Source organism: Hemitrygon akajei, chromosome 3, assembly GCF_048418815.1.
Source record: "Hemitrygon akajei chromosome 3, sHemAka1.3, whole genome shotgun sequence".
In the NCBI taxonomy this organism is placed as follows: domain Eukaryota; kingdom Metazoa; phylum Chordata; class Chondrichthyes; order Myliobatiformes; family Dasyatidae; genus Hemitrygon; species Hemitrygon akajei.
In genome coordinates, this window is record NC_133126.1 from 199,259,299 (window position 1) to 199,278,264 (window position 18,966).

General features: G+C 42.2%; 1 protein-coding gene across 1 annotated transcript in view; it reads left to right on the top strand.

The window, feature by feature from the left end:
- LOC140725784 (dynein light chain Tctex-type protein 2B-like) overlaps positions 1–18,966 on the top strand; it is a 70,029-nt gene that overhangs the window by 13,534 nt on the left and 37,529 nt on the right. The window contains exon 2 of the mRNA XM_073041689.1: positions 6,433–6,566. Within this exon, the coding sequence (XP_072897790.1) occupies positions 6,433–6,566 (134 nt within the window). The remainder of the gene's footprint in view (positions 1–6,432; positions 6,567–18,966) is intronic.

An 18,966-nucleotide genomic window follows, 5' to 3' on the forward strand; every position in this document is an offset into this window, starting at 1 on the left:
AACCTCTCCTCCTGCATTCTCACCCTGAATACCGGCGTGCCTCAAGGCTGTGTGCTGAGTCCTCTTCTGTACTCCCTTTTCACCTATGACTGCGTTCCTGTGCATGGTTCTAACTCCATAATCAAGTTCGCAGATGACATCATGGTGGTTGGCCTGATCAGAGGGGATGACGAGACGGCCTACAGGGACGAGGTCCAGCACCTGTCCGCGTGGTGTGCTGACAACAACCTGGCCCTTAACACCCAGGAGACCATTGTGGACTTCAGGCATGCTAGGAGCCACCTTCATGTCCCCATCTACATCAACGGAGCTGCAGTGGAGCATGTATCAAACTTCAAATTCCTTGGCGTCCACATTTCTGATGATCTCACCTGGTCCCTGAACTCCTCCATCCTGATCAAAAAGGCGCCACAGTGCCTTTATTTCCTGCGGAGCATCAGGAAAGCTCACCTCTGTCCCAGGATACTGACGGACTTTTACCGCTGTACCACTGAGAGCATACTCACCAACTGCATCTCAGTGTGGTATGGCAATTGTCCCGTATCAGACCGCAAAGCACTCCAGCGTGTGGTGGAAACTGCCCAGTGGATTATCAGCACCCAATTCCCCACCATTGAGAACATCTACCATAAACGCTGCCTGGGCAGGGTGAAAAGCATTATCAAGGATGCATCTCACCCTAACCATGGATTGTTTACTGTCCTCCCATCCGGTAGGCGCTACAGGAGCCTCCACTCCCACACCAGCAGGCACAGGAAGAGCTTCTTCCCTGAGGCTGTGACCCTGCTGAACCTCGTATCACAGCGCTAAGCAGTATTGCACCCATATTGTACTGTCTCAGTACTTTTATATTTGTGTGCTGTAGCACTTTTTATTCGCAGTTATTTTGTAAATAACACTATTGCATTTCATTGGCTTTGTATCTGTACTAGGCACAATGGCAATAAAGTTTAATCTAATATAATCAATATTGCAACAGGATCATCCACCTTAGTTCTTATACTCAGTGCATTGAGGCATAACTCTTTGAGTACTATATTTACTACCCTTTTTGATTCTGCATCCCTAATATACTGATACTCACCCTGCTGGCTGCAATTTTGTCCTATCATCTGCCTGCCCTTCCTGACAGGCAGATTGAGGACCCCCATCACCCAGGAAATGCCCTCTTCTCATTGCTACCATCAGGGTACACTCGATGAAGAACAGTTTTTTTCCCTGCCATCAAATTTCTGAATGGACATTGAACCCATGAACACTACCTCACTACATTTTTTGCACTACTTATTCAACTATATTTATATGTACATACTGTAATTCACAGATTTTATTATTATGTATTGCATATTCTGTTGCCACATAACAACACATTTCCTTTCTCTCCATAGATGCTGCCTGACCTGCTGAGTTCTTTCAGCATATTTTGCATGTCATAAGGCCTTCTGGGACATACAGCAGGCATAAAAGAGCATTGATGACAAGTTTTTTTCCCCCAGCCCTGAACTGTATTAAAAATATTTTTGTATTAAACATTTTAACATCCCTTTTCAGGTGACCAAGGTAGTCAACAGAAAGCAGGTTTATGCTCCCTAGAATTTAGCAAGTTTATTTGTTTATAAATTTATTTAGAGATGGAGCACAGTAACAGGCCCTTCTGTCCCAATGAGTCTGCGTCATCCACTTACACCCATGTGACCAATTAACCTAATAACCTGTATTCCTTTGGAATGTGGGAGGAAACCGGAGCACCCAGAGGAAACCCATGTGGTCATGGGGAGAATGTACAAACTCCTTATGGACAGTGGTGGGAATTGAACCTGGATCGGTGGCACTGTAATTGCGTAACACTAACTGCTACGCTATGTGCCGCCCAGTTCCCGATTGAAAATTTTGAAGTTTTGTCTGTGCTAGTGTAAAGTAAATTTATTATCAAAGTACATGTATGTCACCATGTACAGGCATTCACAGTAAATACAATGAAGCTCAATGAAAAGCTGCACACAACAAAGATGGGCAAACAACCAAGGTGCAAAGAACAACAAACTACAAATAGGAAAAAGAAAATAAAACAAACAAAATAATCATAAATTATAAATAAACATTAGCTATCAAGAACATGAGATGAAGAGTCCTTGAAAGTGAGCTTATAGGTTGTGGGAACAGTTCAGTGTCGGGGTGAGTGAAGTTATCCCATCTGGTTCAAGGGCCCAATGGTTGAGGGCTAATAACCTGGTGGTGTGGGTCCTGATGGCAGCAGTGAGAGGAGTGCATAGCGTGTGTGGTGGGAGCCCTAGATGATAGGCGGCACATAGCGTAGCAGTTAGTGTTGGACAGGATTTTCGAATGTTAGAGCTTTACTAGTTTGGAAGTATTTCTACAACTGTCATCACCATTGGTTAACAGCAGATGTAAACTCAGTGGCTGTTCACAGGGCCTTAGACCACTTGGACAATACAAACACCTACGTCAGGATGCTGTTCATCGACTATGGCTCAGCGCTTAACACCATCATTCCATAATCCCGACTGATTATTACAGAACCTGGGCGTCTGTACCTCCCTCAGCAATTGAATTCTCGACTTCCTAACCGGAAGACCACAGTCTGTGCGGATTGGTGATAATATCACCAGTGTGCAGTTTTGGTCACCTAATTACAGGAAGGATATTAATAAGGTTGAAAGAGTGCAGAGAAGGTTTACAAGGATGTTGCCGGGACTTGAGAAACTGAGTTACAGAGAAAGGTTGAATAGGTTAGGACTTTATTCCCTGGAGCATAGGAGAATGAGGGGAGATTTGATAGAGGTGTATAAAATTATGATGGGTATAGATAGAGTGAATGCAAGCAGGCTTTTTCCACTGAGGCCAAGGGAGAAAAAAACCCAGAGGTCATGGGTTAAGGGTGAAGGGGGAAAAGTTTAAAGGGGACATTGGGGGGGGGGTTTCTTCACTCAGAGAGTGGTGGGAGTGTGGAATGAGCTGCCAGATGAAGTGGTGAATGCGGGCTCACTTTTGACATTTAAGAAAAACTTGGACAGGTACATGGATGAGAGGGATATGGTTTGGGTGCAGATCAGTGGGACTAGGCAGAAAAATGGTTCGGCATAGCCAAGAAGGGCCAAAAGGCCTGTTTCTGTGCTGTAATGTTCTATGGTTCTATAATATCCTCCTCACTGATAATCAACACTGCTGCACTTCAGGGGTGTGTGCTTAGCCCACTGCTCTACTCGCTCTGTACCCATGACTGTGTGGCTAGGCATAGCTCAAGTACCATCTGCAAATCTACTGATGATACAACCATTATTAGTAGAATCTCAGGTGTACTGGAGTGAGATATACCAACTAGTGGAGTGTTGTCGCAGCAACAACCTTGCACTCAACGTCAATAAGATGAAGGAGCTGATGGTAGACTTCAGGAAGGGTAAGATGAAGGAGCGCCTACCAATCCACGTGGAGAGAGTGAGCAGTTTCAAGTTCCTGGGTGTCAAGATCTCTGATGACCTAACCTGGTCCAGACATATCTATGCAGCATTAAAGAAGGCAAGACAGTGACTATATTTCAGTAGGAGTTTGAAGAGATTTGATATGTCAACAACAACACTCAAAAACTTCTGTAGATGTACCGTGGAGAGCATTCTGACAGGCTGCATCACTGTCTGCTATGGGGAGGGGGGCACTACTGCACAAGACCGAAAGAAGCTGCAGAGGGTGTAAGTTTAGTCGGCTCCACCTTGGGTACTAGCCTACAAAGTACCCGTGACGCCTTCAAGGAGCGGTGTCACAGAAAGGCAGTGTCCATTATTAAGGACCCCCAGCACCCAGGGCATGCCCTTTTCTCACTGTTGCCATCAGGTAGGAGATACAGAAGCCTGAAGGCGCACACTCAGTGATTCAGGGACAGCTTCTACCCCTCTGCCATACAATTGCTTAATGGACATTGAACCCATGAACACTACCTCATTTTTAAAATATCTTTTTCTGCTTTTGCACAATTTTTAATCTATTCTACATATACTGCAATTTATTACTTTATTTATTTTTTCTTCTATATTTTGTACTACTGCTGCTAAGTTAACAAATTTCATGACACATGCCGGTGATAATAAACCTGATTCTAATTATTCTTCTACAAGTTGATGTGTGGTTGAAATAAAGGGATTAATAAAAGTTCATCAATGTTGTAGATTCTACACAGACAACAGCAGAGGGCAGTATTGACCCATGTCATCAGGGCTGTGAGCCTGCTGCACCACTGTGGCACCCTGCTAACTAGACTAGATCCCAGAGGTCTGGGCTATTGATTTGGGGTAAATATTTGAATTTAAATTCAAGTAATTAAATATGAGATCTAAAAGCTTTGACCTACTACTTTCAGGAAGGAGGTACAGGAACATCAGGACTAGGTCTGCAAGACTGGTTAACAGCTTCTTCCCTTGGACTGTGAGACTAATGGATACCCTGCCATCACTAGGACAGAGAGCTGTTGACTGGTGCTGAATTTTGAATTTTATTTTATTAACTTATTTTAGGTTATATTTTGATTTATGTGCTGTGTGTGCTATATGTTGTGTGGGTGCACCGTGGTCCAGAGGAACATTGTTTGTATATATATACAGTCAGATGACAATAAATTTGAACTTGAACACAATCACAATGTCTGTGATTGCCATGAGGAGTGCGGTAGAACAGAGGCATCTGAGAATGCAGATCTAGAATCCCAGTTAGATAGGGTGGTAAAGAGAGTTGTGGGTACACTGGCCTTCATAAATCAAAGTATTGAGTATAGGATGCTTTGCTGAGCCCTAATTTAGAGTACTGTGTACAGTATTGGTCACCTACATATAGGAAAGATGTCAATAAAATCAAAAGAGTGTAGAGAAAGTTTACAAGGATGTTGCTGGGCCTTAAACACCTGTGTTACAGGAAAAGGTTGAATAGATCAGGAGTTTATTCCTTAGAGCATAGGAAAGTGAGAGGATATTTTATAGAGGTTTACAAAATTATGAGGGGCATAGATAGGATAAATGCAAGCAGGCTTTTTCCACTGAGGTTGGGTGAGCTAGAGGTCATAGATTAAGGGTGAAATGTGAAATCTTTAAGGGGAATATGAGGGGGATCTCTTTCACTCAGAGGGTGGTGAGATTGTGGAATGAGCCAATGTTTGGGTAAGTACAAGGATGGGAGGGGGTATAGAGTGCTGTGGTCTAGTTGCCAGTTGATGGGATGAGGCAGAATAAACAGTTTTGCATGGACTAGATGAAAAGCCTGTTTCTGTGCTGTAAGCCTCTATGCCTCTTAAGTTCCTATTTGTGCAAAGTGATTAAGGTGGTCATAAAGTTGCTAGACTGCAGTGATTAGTTAACACAATCAAGCCATTCAGACCCCTTATTTTCCAAGTGATTTTTGTTGTCTTTGCCAAAGCTCTGCCTGCTTTTAAAAACTTTTCAAACACAATTTCTAATTTCTGATGGTGGGTCGTCCACCTGAGCTGAAAGCTCTTTTTCAATCCCACCGTTATCTCATGTCCTATTAATGTTTTCCAGTATTCACCATTGTTGATTCAGTTTCAGAATTAGGTTTAATATAAAATAGTGAGGTAGTGTTCATGGACTTACTGTCTGTTCAGAAACCTGATGCCAGAGGGGAAGAAGTTGTTTCTGAAATACTGAGTGTTTCTCTTCAGGCTCCTGTACCTACTCCCTGATGGCAGCAATAAGTAGAGGGCATGTCCTGAGTGATTGAAGTCCTTAATGATGGATGCCACCTTTTTGAGGCATCTCCTTTTGAAGCTGTCCTCAATACTGGGAAAGCTATTGCCTGTGGTAGAGCTGGCTGAGTTTACAACTTTCTGCAGCTTTTTCAATCCTGTGCAGTGGCCTCTCCCATACCAGATGGTATTGCAACCAGTTGGAATGATCTCTCCAGTACCTCTATAGAAATTTGCTGGAGTCTTTGGTGACATACTCCCAATGAAATATAGCCTCTGTGATTCTATTTATGGAAGGTGATGGATTGTTGTTGGACCCAGAAGTTTCTGAAAAAACATGAGGATTATAGGGACAACCCCCAATGCTGTGTACACTGAAAATGCTTAATGCTTTTGCAGTGAACTTATTTTTTATTAATGATGAGATATAGCAAGCTAACAGGCACTTCCAGCCCAACAATTTCCTGCCAATGTAACCTACTAAGTTGTACACCTTTGGACTGTGGGAGGAAACTGGAAGCCTCACAGTCACGGGGAGAATGTACAAACTCCTCCCGGACAGCGTCGGGAATTGAACCTGGGTCACTGGTACTATAATAGCATTACACTAATCACGGTACTACTGTGCCACTCAGGAAAGGGAAATACCTTCCCTGTATAAATAAGGCAGTCCAGGACACAAAAGGTTTTGGATGGAATTTGCTAATAGACAACATTGCTGTCAATAGGTTCAAGCCGGCTATTGTTAAAGGGAAGATCAACACTGTGCTGAAGGAGGAGCTAACCAACAAGCTTTATGATCCAGAAGCTGTTCCCATCCTGACCCAGAAGATCGCAGAAATGATAAAAGCCCAAGTGAAAGGTAACATTCCATTCAGGGTGATCTTTGTATTCCACTTCTGTGAAGATGCTCCCGCTCATGTTCCCCTTAAATATTTTACCTTTCACCCTCACCCCATGAACTCTGGTTGTAGTCTCACCCAACCTCAGTGGAAAAGTCTGCTTGCATTTACGCTGTCTAAACCCCTCGTATAACTGGCAGGGTGGAGACATGTCTATACCAAAGGAGGTTAAGGCACTCCTTCCCTCTGCTAGCTTGCAAGTCACCCTTGGGCAAGTTGTAGCACCTGCTTAGCCCCTAATCAGGGTCCCAAGAAGCCATGGGACAAGGTGATGGATGGTTGTTTGAGAAGCTGGTACATATCACAAATCCTGGCTATGCAACCACTGACGCCAGGCAGACAAGCTCTGCAGAGTATTGAGAACAGCACGTCTTTCACCTCTTACAGTTGAGGAAGTTTGGTTATGGGCCCCCAGATCCTAAGAACTTTCTACGGGGCACAATTGAGAGCATCCTGACTGGCTGCATCACTGCCTGGTATGGGAACTGTACCTCCCTTAATCTCAGGACTCTGCAGAGAGTGGTGCGGACAGCCCAGCACGTCTGTAGTTGTGAACATCCCATGATTCAGGACACTTACAGAGACAGGTGTGAGAAAAGGGCCTGAAGGATCATTGGGGACCCGAGTCACCCCAACCACAATGTATTCCAGCTGCTACCATCTGGGAAACAGCACCGCAGTATAAAAGCCAGGACAAACGGGTTCCGGGACAGCTTCCAGCAGGCCATCAGACTGATGAACTCAGGATGACTTGAGTGTAGTCTATATTACATTGACTGTTCTATTTATTATAAATTATTATAAATTACTATGATTGCACATTGCACATTTAGACAGAGACATGAAGAGTAAAGATTTGTGAAGGATATAAGAAATAAAATCAATTCATTCATTAATGACTGGGGTCACCTGTCTTGTAAAGACCTTGCCCAGAAGAAGGCAATGGTGGACCACTTCTGTAGAAAAATATGTCAAGAATAATCATGGTCAAAGACATGTACATAGTGATGATGATACCCCTCGTAATTTTGTATACTTCTATCAAATCTTCTGTCAATCTTCTACATTTTAGGGAAAAATGTCTTAACCTATTCAACCCCTCCCTATAACTCAAGACATGGCAACATTCTTGTAAATTTTCTTTGCACTCTTTCAATCTTATTTACAATCTTTGCTAGATAGCTGACCAAAGCTGGACACAATATTATTCAGCCTCACCAATGTCTTTCAATATAATATGCCATCTCCTGTATTGATTAATGAAGGCCAAAGTGCTAAAATCTCTCTTTATGACCCTACTGGTGACACCACATTCAAGGAATTGTGGATTGTCTTCCCAGATTCCTCTGTACACTCCTTAATGCCCTACCACTCACTGTGTAAGACCTCTCCTCGTTTGTTCTGATCTTTGTATTCTGTATTCCACTTTCATACGCTGAAGAGGCAACATCACAAACTAGAAACTGTCTGGTGGGATTGTAGCATTATAATCCATGTCCTGCTCTGTAGTTGATGCTTGAAAATATACATGGAAAGAAAATTATACGAGGAGTGGGATTAATTGGCTGGATGCCTCAAGAGACTGGGCATGGGTGTGATTAGCTCTGTGATTCTATAAAAGGTGGACCTTAATTTAAGGCATAGGAGCAGAAATAGGCCATTTAAGTCTGTTCCGCCATTCGAGTCTGCTCCGCTATTCAAACATGGCTGATTTTTTTTATTCCCCCCCCCAAGCCCATTCTTGTGCCTTCTCCCTTCACCCTGACTAATCAAGAACCTATCGACCTCCACTTTAAATATACCCAATGACTTGACCTCCAAAGCATTCTGCGGCAATGATTTCCATAGATTCACCACCCTCTGGCTAAAGAAATTCCTCCTCATCTCTGTTCTAAAAGGACATGCTTCTATTCTGAGGCTGTATCCTCTGGCCATTTTGGAAACATCTTCTCCACATCCATTCTATCTAGACCTTTCATTATTTGATAGGTATCTAGGTCTCTCAATATTCAATAGGTTCATAAGCCTTACCTAATCTAGGTATCTAATCAAATTCAATATTGTGTTTAGACTACTTCTACATACACTCAGTGGCCATTTTATTGGGAACCTCCTTTACCTAATAGTGTAGCCACTGGGTGTATGTTTGTGGTCTTCTGCTGCTGTGGCCCATCCACTTCAAGGCTCAGAGATGTTCTTTTGCACACCTCTGTTGTAACATGTGGTTATTTGAGCTGCTGTTGCTTTCCTGTTAGCTTGATCTAGTCTGGCTCTCCACTGACCATTATTATTATCATTAAGGCATTTTCACCCACAGAATTGCTACTCACTGGATACTTTTTATTGTTTGCACTGTTCTCTGGAAACTAGAGACGGTTGTGCCTGAAATTCCCAGGAGATCAGCAATTTCTGAGACACTCAAACCACATTGTCTGGGACCAACAATCACTCCAAGGTCAAAATCACATTTGCTTCCCCAATTCTGATGTTGGTTTTAAATAACAATTGAATCTCTGCATGCCATGTCTGCATGCTTTTATGCATTGAGTTCCTGCCACATGATTGGCTGATTAGATATTTGTAATAAAGAGCGGGTGTACAGATGTACCTAATAAAGTGGCTGCTGAGTGTATTCCTCAACTTATCAGATAACTAACAAATTATCTCAAGACGTTTGTTTTGTTCCTGTGCTTCCTCTAATCTACCTCCTCTGCTGAAAGCTGACGCAGGTGCAGTTGTTCATACATAAGATTTTTTCTTCTTGGGCAATCACATCGGATCAGGGTCAACTGACTTCCACTTCAGTTTTTGTGGGTTTGGAGATGCCCATAGAGCTGTTGTGTAGATCCCCTGGGCAGAGGCAACAGACAGATGTAGAAATTCAGTGGGCCAGGCAGCATCTGTGGAGGGAAAGGTACTGTCATCAAGTTATAGAATAATATAGCACATAACCATACTGACCAAGGTACCGGCTATTTTACTTATTTATTTAGAGATACATCGTGGAACAGGCCTTTCTAGTCCAACAAGCAGCACTGCACAACTCACTGATTTAACCCTACCCTAATTGCAGGACAGTTTACAATGATAAATTAACCTGCTAGCTGGCTTATCTTTGGACTGTGGGAGGAAACCTACGCAGTCATGGGGTCGACGTGCAAATTTCTTACAGACAGCGCTGGAATTGAACTCCAGTCTCCAACGTCCCAAGTTGTAATAGTGTTGCATGAACCACTAGCCCATTTGCGTGAGCTTATCCTGAGGCATTTGTCAGACCACGTTTAGTGTACTTTGAGCAGTTTTGAGTCCAATACCTAAGAAAGGATGTGCTAGCATTTGAGAAGTTCCAGAGGACGTTCACGAGAATGATCCCAGTAATGAAAGGGTTAATGTAAGAGGAGCTTTTGCTGGCTCTGGGCCTGTACTTACTGGAGTTTAGAAGATTGAGGGGGAATCTTGTTGAAACCTATTAACTATTGAAAGCAACACACAGGTTTTGCTGAAGGGTCTCGGTCCAAAACATCAACTACACTTTTTTACCATAGATGCTGCCTGGCCTGCTGAGTTCCTCCAGCATTTTGTGCATGTTGCTTGGATTTCCAGCATCTGCAGAATCTCTCTTGTTTGTGATTTGAATATTGAAAGATCTCTATAGAGTGGATATAGGGAGGGTGTTTTTTAAGAGGTGGTTGATAGGTTCTCAATAAGTAATGGGTCAAGAGAGAAGAATGGGGTTGAAAAGGAAAATAAATCAGCCATGATTGAATGGTGAAGCTGACTGGATGGGCCAAATGGCCTAATTCTACTCCTACATTTTATAGCCCATACCCTTGTAAACACCTTTCCTATATATGTACTTATCCTTTATCTTTGAAATGCTGTAACTGATATTATTTTAGATGTTGGTCGACAATTTGCATCTAGATGAAGGATGTTGACAGTTATTCGCTTACAATCTTGTTAATATTCGGCCATCTCTGACTCATATATTGACTTGTCTGTAAACATGATGAGCCATATTTAGAAGCTTAATGATAAGTTGACAGTGTCAAGATCTGTCCAAATGTGACTAACATTTTGGACAGGTGGACTCCGCAAATTTAGGAACTTGCTTTGGCTGGAAACTCTTACTTCAATTACTTTGTGGCAGAATAATTATCAGTGCTATGGTATCTTCAGGTTCAACTACAGGTTCAATTCAAGGTTATTTGTCATTCACCATATTCATATATCCTTCAGCCTCCGTTGGTCAGGGTTGACCATGGATATTGCATCCTAGCTGTTTAGATATGAAAGCCTGGGCAGTGCAATATGGAGAGCAAGCTGTTGCCCAAGCAGACTCCCCCCTCCACAAACTGATGAACCCAAAGGAACAGCAGAGACTGATACAATTTGGCACCAGCAGCATTGCAGGAGTCGCCAGTCAGTATTGGACTCAACGTAAGACTGTCTTAGGGACTCTGGCTCTGGATTTTTCCCTTTGGTTTTACTACCGAAGCTTTCCCCATGAGTGGGTGTAGCTGTAAGGCAGTGGTGGTTTGATATCAGAGCTTTCCTTCTCCTAGATGAACTACTAGCTACGGCTGAAGAGCCCCATCTGCCCAAAGCGACTAGTTTTAAGGTGCCTGTAACCTGCCTTTGTCCCTTCTCCTGTCAGTAGAAACGGTTCCACTGGGCTTAGTAGATAAGCCACACGTGAAAGCCAGGAGCTGGACTTGGTTGTCAGAGGCTATTTGAGGCAGACACCATTGGGACTACAATAGGTAGTGAGAGCTTATCCCCGTTATCAGCCCTGGCTATGACATCCTTAAGGAACTAGACATATATACAACTAAATGAAACATCATTCCTCAGGGGCCAAGATACAAAACATAGTACATCAAAGTTCAATTCTGGCGCCATCTGTAAGAAGTTTGTACATTTCTCCCTGTGACTGTATGGGTCTCCTCCGGGTGCTCCAGTTTCGTCCCACAGTCTAAAGATGTGCTGGTTAGTTGGATAATTAGACATTGTAAATTGTCCTGTGATTAGACCGAGGTTAAAATGGTGGATTGCTAGGCGAAGGGCCAGGAGGGCTTGTTCCATGCTGCATCTCTAATTAAATAAATATAGTTACACACAGCACACATGGTTAGGATCCAGCATGGAGTCCCGAAATAATATTACCACAGCCCCTGATTGGCATGGCCTGGTTGATGGGTTGACGTAAAGTGTGAGGTGCATGTTTTCATAAGACAGTAGAATGCTACTGACACGATTATAGTAAAACAAACAATCGTATAAATGTGTGAAACAGCAGCAATAAAAGACAAAAGGAGACCAGTGCAGGACGAGAGTGTGTCTGTGAGTTGTGGAGGTGGGTGGTGTCAGGGCATTCAGAACGGGTGTGCATGTGTGTTGTCCGGCAGCATTATAGCAGGAGATGGGAAGGATGGGAGGAGTATTTGACAATGCTGGTGGCGCTGTGTATGCAGTGCCTCTGGTATACTGTAAGTCCTGAATGGATGGGAGTGAGAGACCTCAATGATGATTTTAGCAGTCCTCACAATCGTTGCCAGGTCCTGCGATCTGATGCGTTGCGTTTTGCGTACCACACAATGCAGCTGGTTAGGATACTCGCACTGGTATGTGGCTGGAGGGTAAAAATACTCACATTTTCTTTACCAATCTTGCTACCTTTTCACCTTCAGAAAAACCACTGCCAATATAATAATGACTTAGTTATCAAGTTCTTTTCATACAGACAATGTAGTTCAAAGTGGTTTACAAGTGAAAACAGGAAAATAAAAGACAAAAAGATTTTAGGTAAAAGCATAGTTAAATAAATATGCTTTAAGCTGGTGTTTAAAAGTGTCAACTAAGTCTGTACCCCTTAAAGTTTTAGGTACAGTATTGAATTCCACAGTTTAGGAGCATAATTCAACAAAACTGACCTGCCAATTATCTTTTGAGGGAGATTATTTAAATTTAAGAAACTGGTGGAAGAAGACCTGAGACCTCAAGCGGGATTATTATTATTTCTATTTATTATTTCTCAGCTCAAGCTGGTAAAACCTGAGGTATAGGCGTAGCCAAACACACTCATTTCTCAACTGCTAGGAACTTTCAGACTATTTCAGTGGTGTTTAGTATTGTGGGTTTCTGAAGATTTACGTTAATATTGCTGTGTAGGCCAAATCGTTTGATGCTATTGTGTAATGACTTTGGGATGATGCCAGTTGTAGATAATACCATTGGGACTATGTATACCCTGTTCATGTTCCATCATCTTTCAATTTCCTCTTTTAATTCAGCATATTTCTGGTGTTTTTCACTTACTGATTTCTGTAAGTTATGTGTGTTTGGAATGGCTATATCTATTAAGTAAGTTGTTCTTAGATAGATAGATAGATACTTTATTCATCCCCATGGGGAAATTCAACATTTTTTCCAATGTCCCATACACTTACTGTAGCAAAACTAATTACATACAATACTTAACTCAGTAAAAATATGATATGCATCTAAAATCACCCTCTCAAAAAGCATTAATAATAGCTTTTAAAAAGTTCTTAAGTAGTTTACTTACATACATTGAGTCCTAACCCCGGCACTTTAACATATCTTACTCCTGGCGGTTGAATTGTTTATCCTGTATTATTATATCTGGGTGGTTATTATTGACCTATTTGTAATAACAGATTGGTTGTAATGTAATTTGTGGGACTCCAACTCTAGAAGTGGAGCAGGCTTGTATTTATAGTAGGTATGATTTCTTTTGTTAGATTGTATTTCAAAGCAAGATTTTGGTGAATGATGTTTACCACTTTATTGTGTCTGTGTAAGTAATCAGATTGAATTAAACTTCTGCAGGATCCTGTAATGTGCTGGATTGTTTCTGGCTTTCTTTGCCATTTTCTATATTTATCACCTTGAATTTGTTAGTCTTTTATTAAGTATTTGTGATATTTTTTCTGTTAACCACCTGGTGTTGTATTGTCACAAGGAGCCCCTCTGTTTTTGGGGAGAGGTCTCCAACTCTGAGCCTGTCATTTGATATTTATTATTATTAAAGACACCATTAAAAACCCATCCCATCCTGGACACTGTCTGATCTTTTTTTTTGTCAGCTGGTAGGAGATATAGAAACATCTTAGCCAAGACACAAAGGCTGAAAAACAGCTTCTTCCCAAGGGCTGTTGTGCAGCTGAATAATGGCCTATGAGAGTTATGGACAATTGAAGTCTCTTGTTGCATGTAAATATGGGATTTTTAAAAAGCCACAGCCATTGTAAATATCTGTTCTGCACAGACTGGGGTAGCACTGCAATCTTCTTGTCTTGAGCAATGACTATAAAGTTTGGTTCTATAAAGCAAAAGTAATTGTATGATGTACTCTGCGGCTATAACTGGAGAGTGTACGAGCAAGTGCAAAGTATATTTGGGTTCTGATAACAAGAATTAAGACTTGGTTTTTCATTGTGAGTTTTTAAGTTCCATACTCACTTGAGAGAGCGAGCAGTTTCGAGCTCCTGGGTGTCAAGATTTCTGAGGACCTAACCTGGTCCCAACACATCGATGCAGCTACAAAGAGGGCAAGACAGGGACTATACTTCATTAGGAGTTTCAAGACATTTGGTATATCAACAATGCTCAAAATCTTCTGTAGATGTACCATGGAGAACATTCTGACAGGCTGCTTCACTGTCTGGTATGGGGAGGTGGTGTCGGTGCTACTGAACAGGACCAAAAGAAGCTGCAGAGGGTTGTAAATTTAGTCAGCTCTATCTTGGGTACCAGGACATCTTCAAGGAGCGGTGTCACAGAAGGGCAGCGTCCATTATTAAGGACCCCCAGCACCCAGGGCATGCCTTTTTCTCACTGTTACCATCAGGCAGGAGGTACAGAAATCTGAAGGCGCACACTCAGTGATTCAGGAACGGCTTCTTCCCCACTGCCATCTGTCACGTACCCCGTGACCGGGTTACTAAACCAGCAGAAATGGAATGATACGTTGGAGTCTGGTGGTACTATAACTAAAGGTGTTTATTAGTAAACTAAGCAATTCAGTATCAAAAATGCAAATATACATATAAAACAGGTTAGCAATGATAAATACAGAAGTGCAGGAATAAGAATCAAAACCAAGCTCTAACAAAGTCTAGGGGTAAATGAGTAGTCTTAAGATAACGCAGAGTTCAGTTCAGTTTTAAGTCGAGGTAGTTGGTGTTGTGTTGCACTTGTGTAGAGAGAGAGAGAGAGAGAGAGAGCACGCGAGCAAGAGATGAGCAGCTGCAGCAGGCAAACCTTCCGTCGTCTTCTTGTTCCGTTGTACAGTTGGGGTCACCGATTATGACCCTTCCGTTCCAGGCTAGACCGTTCTTCAGTGATGGACTCGTCACCCAGGCAAGGGCGGACACACACACAAGAGCCCATCAGTCTGCCTTCATCCACCGTGCTTCGGGCCGATCCTCCAGGCCCCCACCTTCCTGTGGGTGCACAACACTCTTTCAGTGTCCACTGGTGTGTCTGTCTGTGTCTCCGCAGACCCGTCTTTTATCCCCATTGACGGGGTATCAGCCATCCATCAACTTAACATGTCCATGTCCATCAAACTAAGCCACTCCCTGCTGTCCCAGCAAGAATGTTAATGAGCAAAGAAGTGTCCTTGCAGCAAAAGATTGTTTACCTTTCCATCAGTGAAGAAGCCATAATACATAAATCAGTCGTCTCTCTCTCTCTCTCTCTTATCTGTAGCAGATGCCTTTACCTCTGTTCTTCATCTCTCTCTCTCATTAGCAGCATAGTTCCCGGGGGGGGGGGGGGGGGATCAGCGCTGGGCCCCATTTCTATCTGGTTTGTTCATCACACATAACACCCCCACCCTTCAAAGAATTTTTACGGGGGGGGGGGGGAATTCAATAGTAAGGCACGTTACAGAGTCTAATATAATACAGAAGTGGTCATCAACTACCAGAGTAACACAGATATACTTTCATATCTAACACCTGGATAAACAATCAGCAATTATATTGTCAGTCCCCTTTACATGTTGTATTTTAATATTGAATTCTTGTAACATCAGACTCCAACTTAATAACGGCCTATTTTTATTCTTCATGTTAGTCAAAAATACCAAGGGGTTGCAATCAGTATGAACTATCAATGGTTTCTGTGCTGGACAAATGTAAATCTCAAAATGCTGTAACGCCAGGATAAGTGACAGTAATTCTTTTTCTACAGTGGAATAGTGTTTTTTTTAAACTTAGGTGTATATTACAGAGTTTAAACCAATACATATGTGATTACCATGTAACACATTACAAAAGTGTATACAAATACTAATCTATATTTCACTTTTAAACTTAACATTCAGTTGATCAATCTACCATGACATTGTCTTTATTATTCACATGCTTTGTTACAAAAAAAATCAAATTCCTGCAGAACCAGATCTTGTTATTCAAAGTGGTGTTTTGTCAACCATTATCTCTTTTCCACTTCGACACAGAACACTTAACCTTCACGTGATAAGTGTACTCACCAGCTTGGAATAGACCAACACAGACTCCCTGCACAGGGGCTAGCTTATCACTAATGTTTTCCAGACTAACCCCATTTGCTGAACTTCCAAACAACTCATTAATTTTAAGCAAGTCATTAGTTTTATCTTCAAGATCTTTAAGTCTATTAGTTCTTATAATAACACCCGCAGGTGGTCCCTCTTGGTCAAAACAACATTTTAAGTTTTGCCTCTCCAAGTCACAAACTTGAACAACATCACAACGTTGTTTATCTTTAAATTTCAAAGCAAACTGTAACAGACTAGCAGGCACCTTGTTAACAGACCACTGACCCTTCAGCATGGTTACTACTTCTAAAATCAATCCAGACTTTAAATTTTCCTTATTCAAAAGTTCAGGAACAATACTTCTCCCTTTATCTTCAATAATATTCACATCACCAGCTTTCATCTCATCACTAACTTTTAGAACACCTAACACAAGTGACGGAGAATTCTCACTTTCCACTGGTGCCAGGGTTAACCCCTTACTCACTGAACCAAATCCATCTGACACAAAAGGACTGCATTCCTTTTTAACCAAGTCAGATAGCTCAGACCTTTCCTGAGTCTCAACACAAGGCTCAGTACCCTGTGAATCCACAGGTACCTCAACAACCTGAACACAGGCAAATGGGACATCTGCCTCTTCTAGGCTTTCAATACCAGTCCCCTTTTCAAATTCCAAGTTCCCCTGATCCTCCCAGTTACTCTCTGGGCAATTCCCATCCGGAGTAAACTCATCCGTGGGTTAAAACAACCTCGTCTGCTAACCCAGAAGACTCCCTCAAGGTAGCGGCATCCTTTTCCTCTCGGAATGCCCTTACATCATCGGGAACACACTTCTCAAATTCCTCAACAACAACCAGCTCCTTCAAGCTACATAAATCATCAGTGTCCAACACTGGACCTTCCAGCTGCCACATCTTCCTCTCGAATTGTCTCTTCCTTTCCCTTTCTGCAGCCTCTAACTTAATTCTCTCTAGCCTCATCTCTTCCAGATGCAACTGGATCTCTAGAGGAAACATTTCTACCTCCTTCTCACTAAAATGCTTCATAGAAATATAGTGCTCCACTATTATCATTCGGAGTTCCACCATCGTCATACCTGTCTGTGCCTTGAGTTGCAATGCATTAACAACTCCCCACAACTCACCCTTTTTAGCTTTCCATAAGCCCGCGGGGTCTGGTCTTAACAGAAATCCCTCAACATCCATTTCTGCATTTCTCCTTTTTGTCTTTCCACACAACCAAATCAGATAAGGGAGTTTACCCCGATCAAATCAGCAACCTCCCAATTTGTAATTCAAATCCCAGATGAGCCCCCAATTTGTCTCATACCCCATGACCGGGTTACTAAACCAGCAGAAAGGGAATGGTACGTTGGAGTCTGGTGGTACTATAACTAAAGGTGTTTATTAGTAAACTAAGCAATTCAGTATCAAGAATGCAAATATACATATAAAACAGGTTAGCAATGATAAATACAGAAGTGCAGGAATAAGAATCAAAACCAAGCTCTATCAAAGTCTAGGGGTAAATGAGTAGTCTTAAGATAACGCAGAGTTCAGTTCAGTTCAGTTTTAAGTCGAGGTAGTTGGTGTTGTGTTGCACTTGTGTAGAGAGAGAGAGAGAGCGCGCGAGCAAGAGATGAGCAGCTGCAGCAGGCAAACCTTCCGTCGTCTTCTTGTTCCGTTGTACAGTTGGGGTCACTGGTTATGACCCTTCTGTTCCAGGCTAGACCGTTCTTCAGTGATGGACTCGTCACCCAGGCAAGGGTGGACACACTCACAAGTCCCCACCAGTCTGCCTTCATCCACCGTGCTCTGGACTGATTCTCCTGAACTGATCCTCCAGGCCCCCACCTTCCTTTGGGTGAACAACACTCTTTCAGTGTCCACTGGTGTGTCTGTCTGTATCTCCGCAGTCCCGTCTTTTATCCCCATTGATGGGGTATCAGCCATCCATCAACTTAACATGTCCATGACCATCAAACTAAGCCACTCCCTGCTGTCCCAGCAAGAATGTTAACGAGCAAAGAAGTGTCCTTGCAGCAAAAGATTGTTTACCTTTCCATCAGTGAAGAAGCCATAATACATAAATCAGTCCTCTCTCTCTCTCTCTCTCTCTCTCTCTCTCTCTCTCTCTCTCTCACCTTTACCTCTGTTCTTCATCTCTCTCTCTCATTAGCAGCATAGTTCCAGGGGGTGGGGATCAGCGCTGGACCCCATTTCCATCTGGTTTGTTCATCACACATAACGCATCCGATTTCTAAATGGACATTGATCCGGTGAACATTACCTCACTTTTTAAATATATACTATTAGTGTTTTTACATGATTTTTAATCACTTCATTATATGTATACTGTAATTAATGTATTGATTATTATTTTGATTCTTCTACAAAGTATATTATGTATTGCATTGCACTGCAGCTGCTAAGTTAACAAATTTCACGACACAGCTGGTGATAATAAACCTATTTCTGTTTCGAATTCTTTTATTCCCACATTATTCTTGAGAATACACTGACTTTTCTGTGTAAGGAAGGAAATATTATCCTGAATGAATCATTGGTGATTATGTAGTGAAGAATCTACAGACGGAAGTGGCTAAACATATTTTGGAGAAGATGTGGAGAGAAAATTTAGGGAAGATCAAAGAAAATGAAAATGCCAGTTTAATTAATTTACTTTGCAAAGGGAAACAAGAGAAAGTCTGCAGATGTTGGAAATGCAAGCAACACACACAAAATGCTGGAGGAACTCAGCAGGCCAGGCAGCATCAATTTTGGGCCAAAACCCTTTAGCAGGACCTG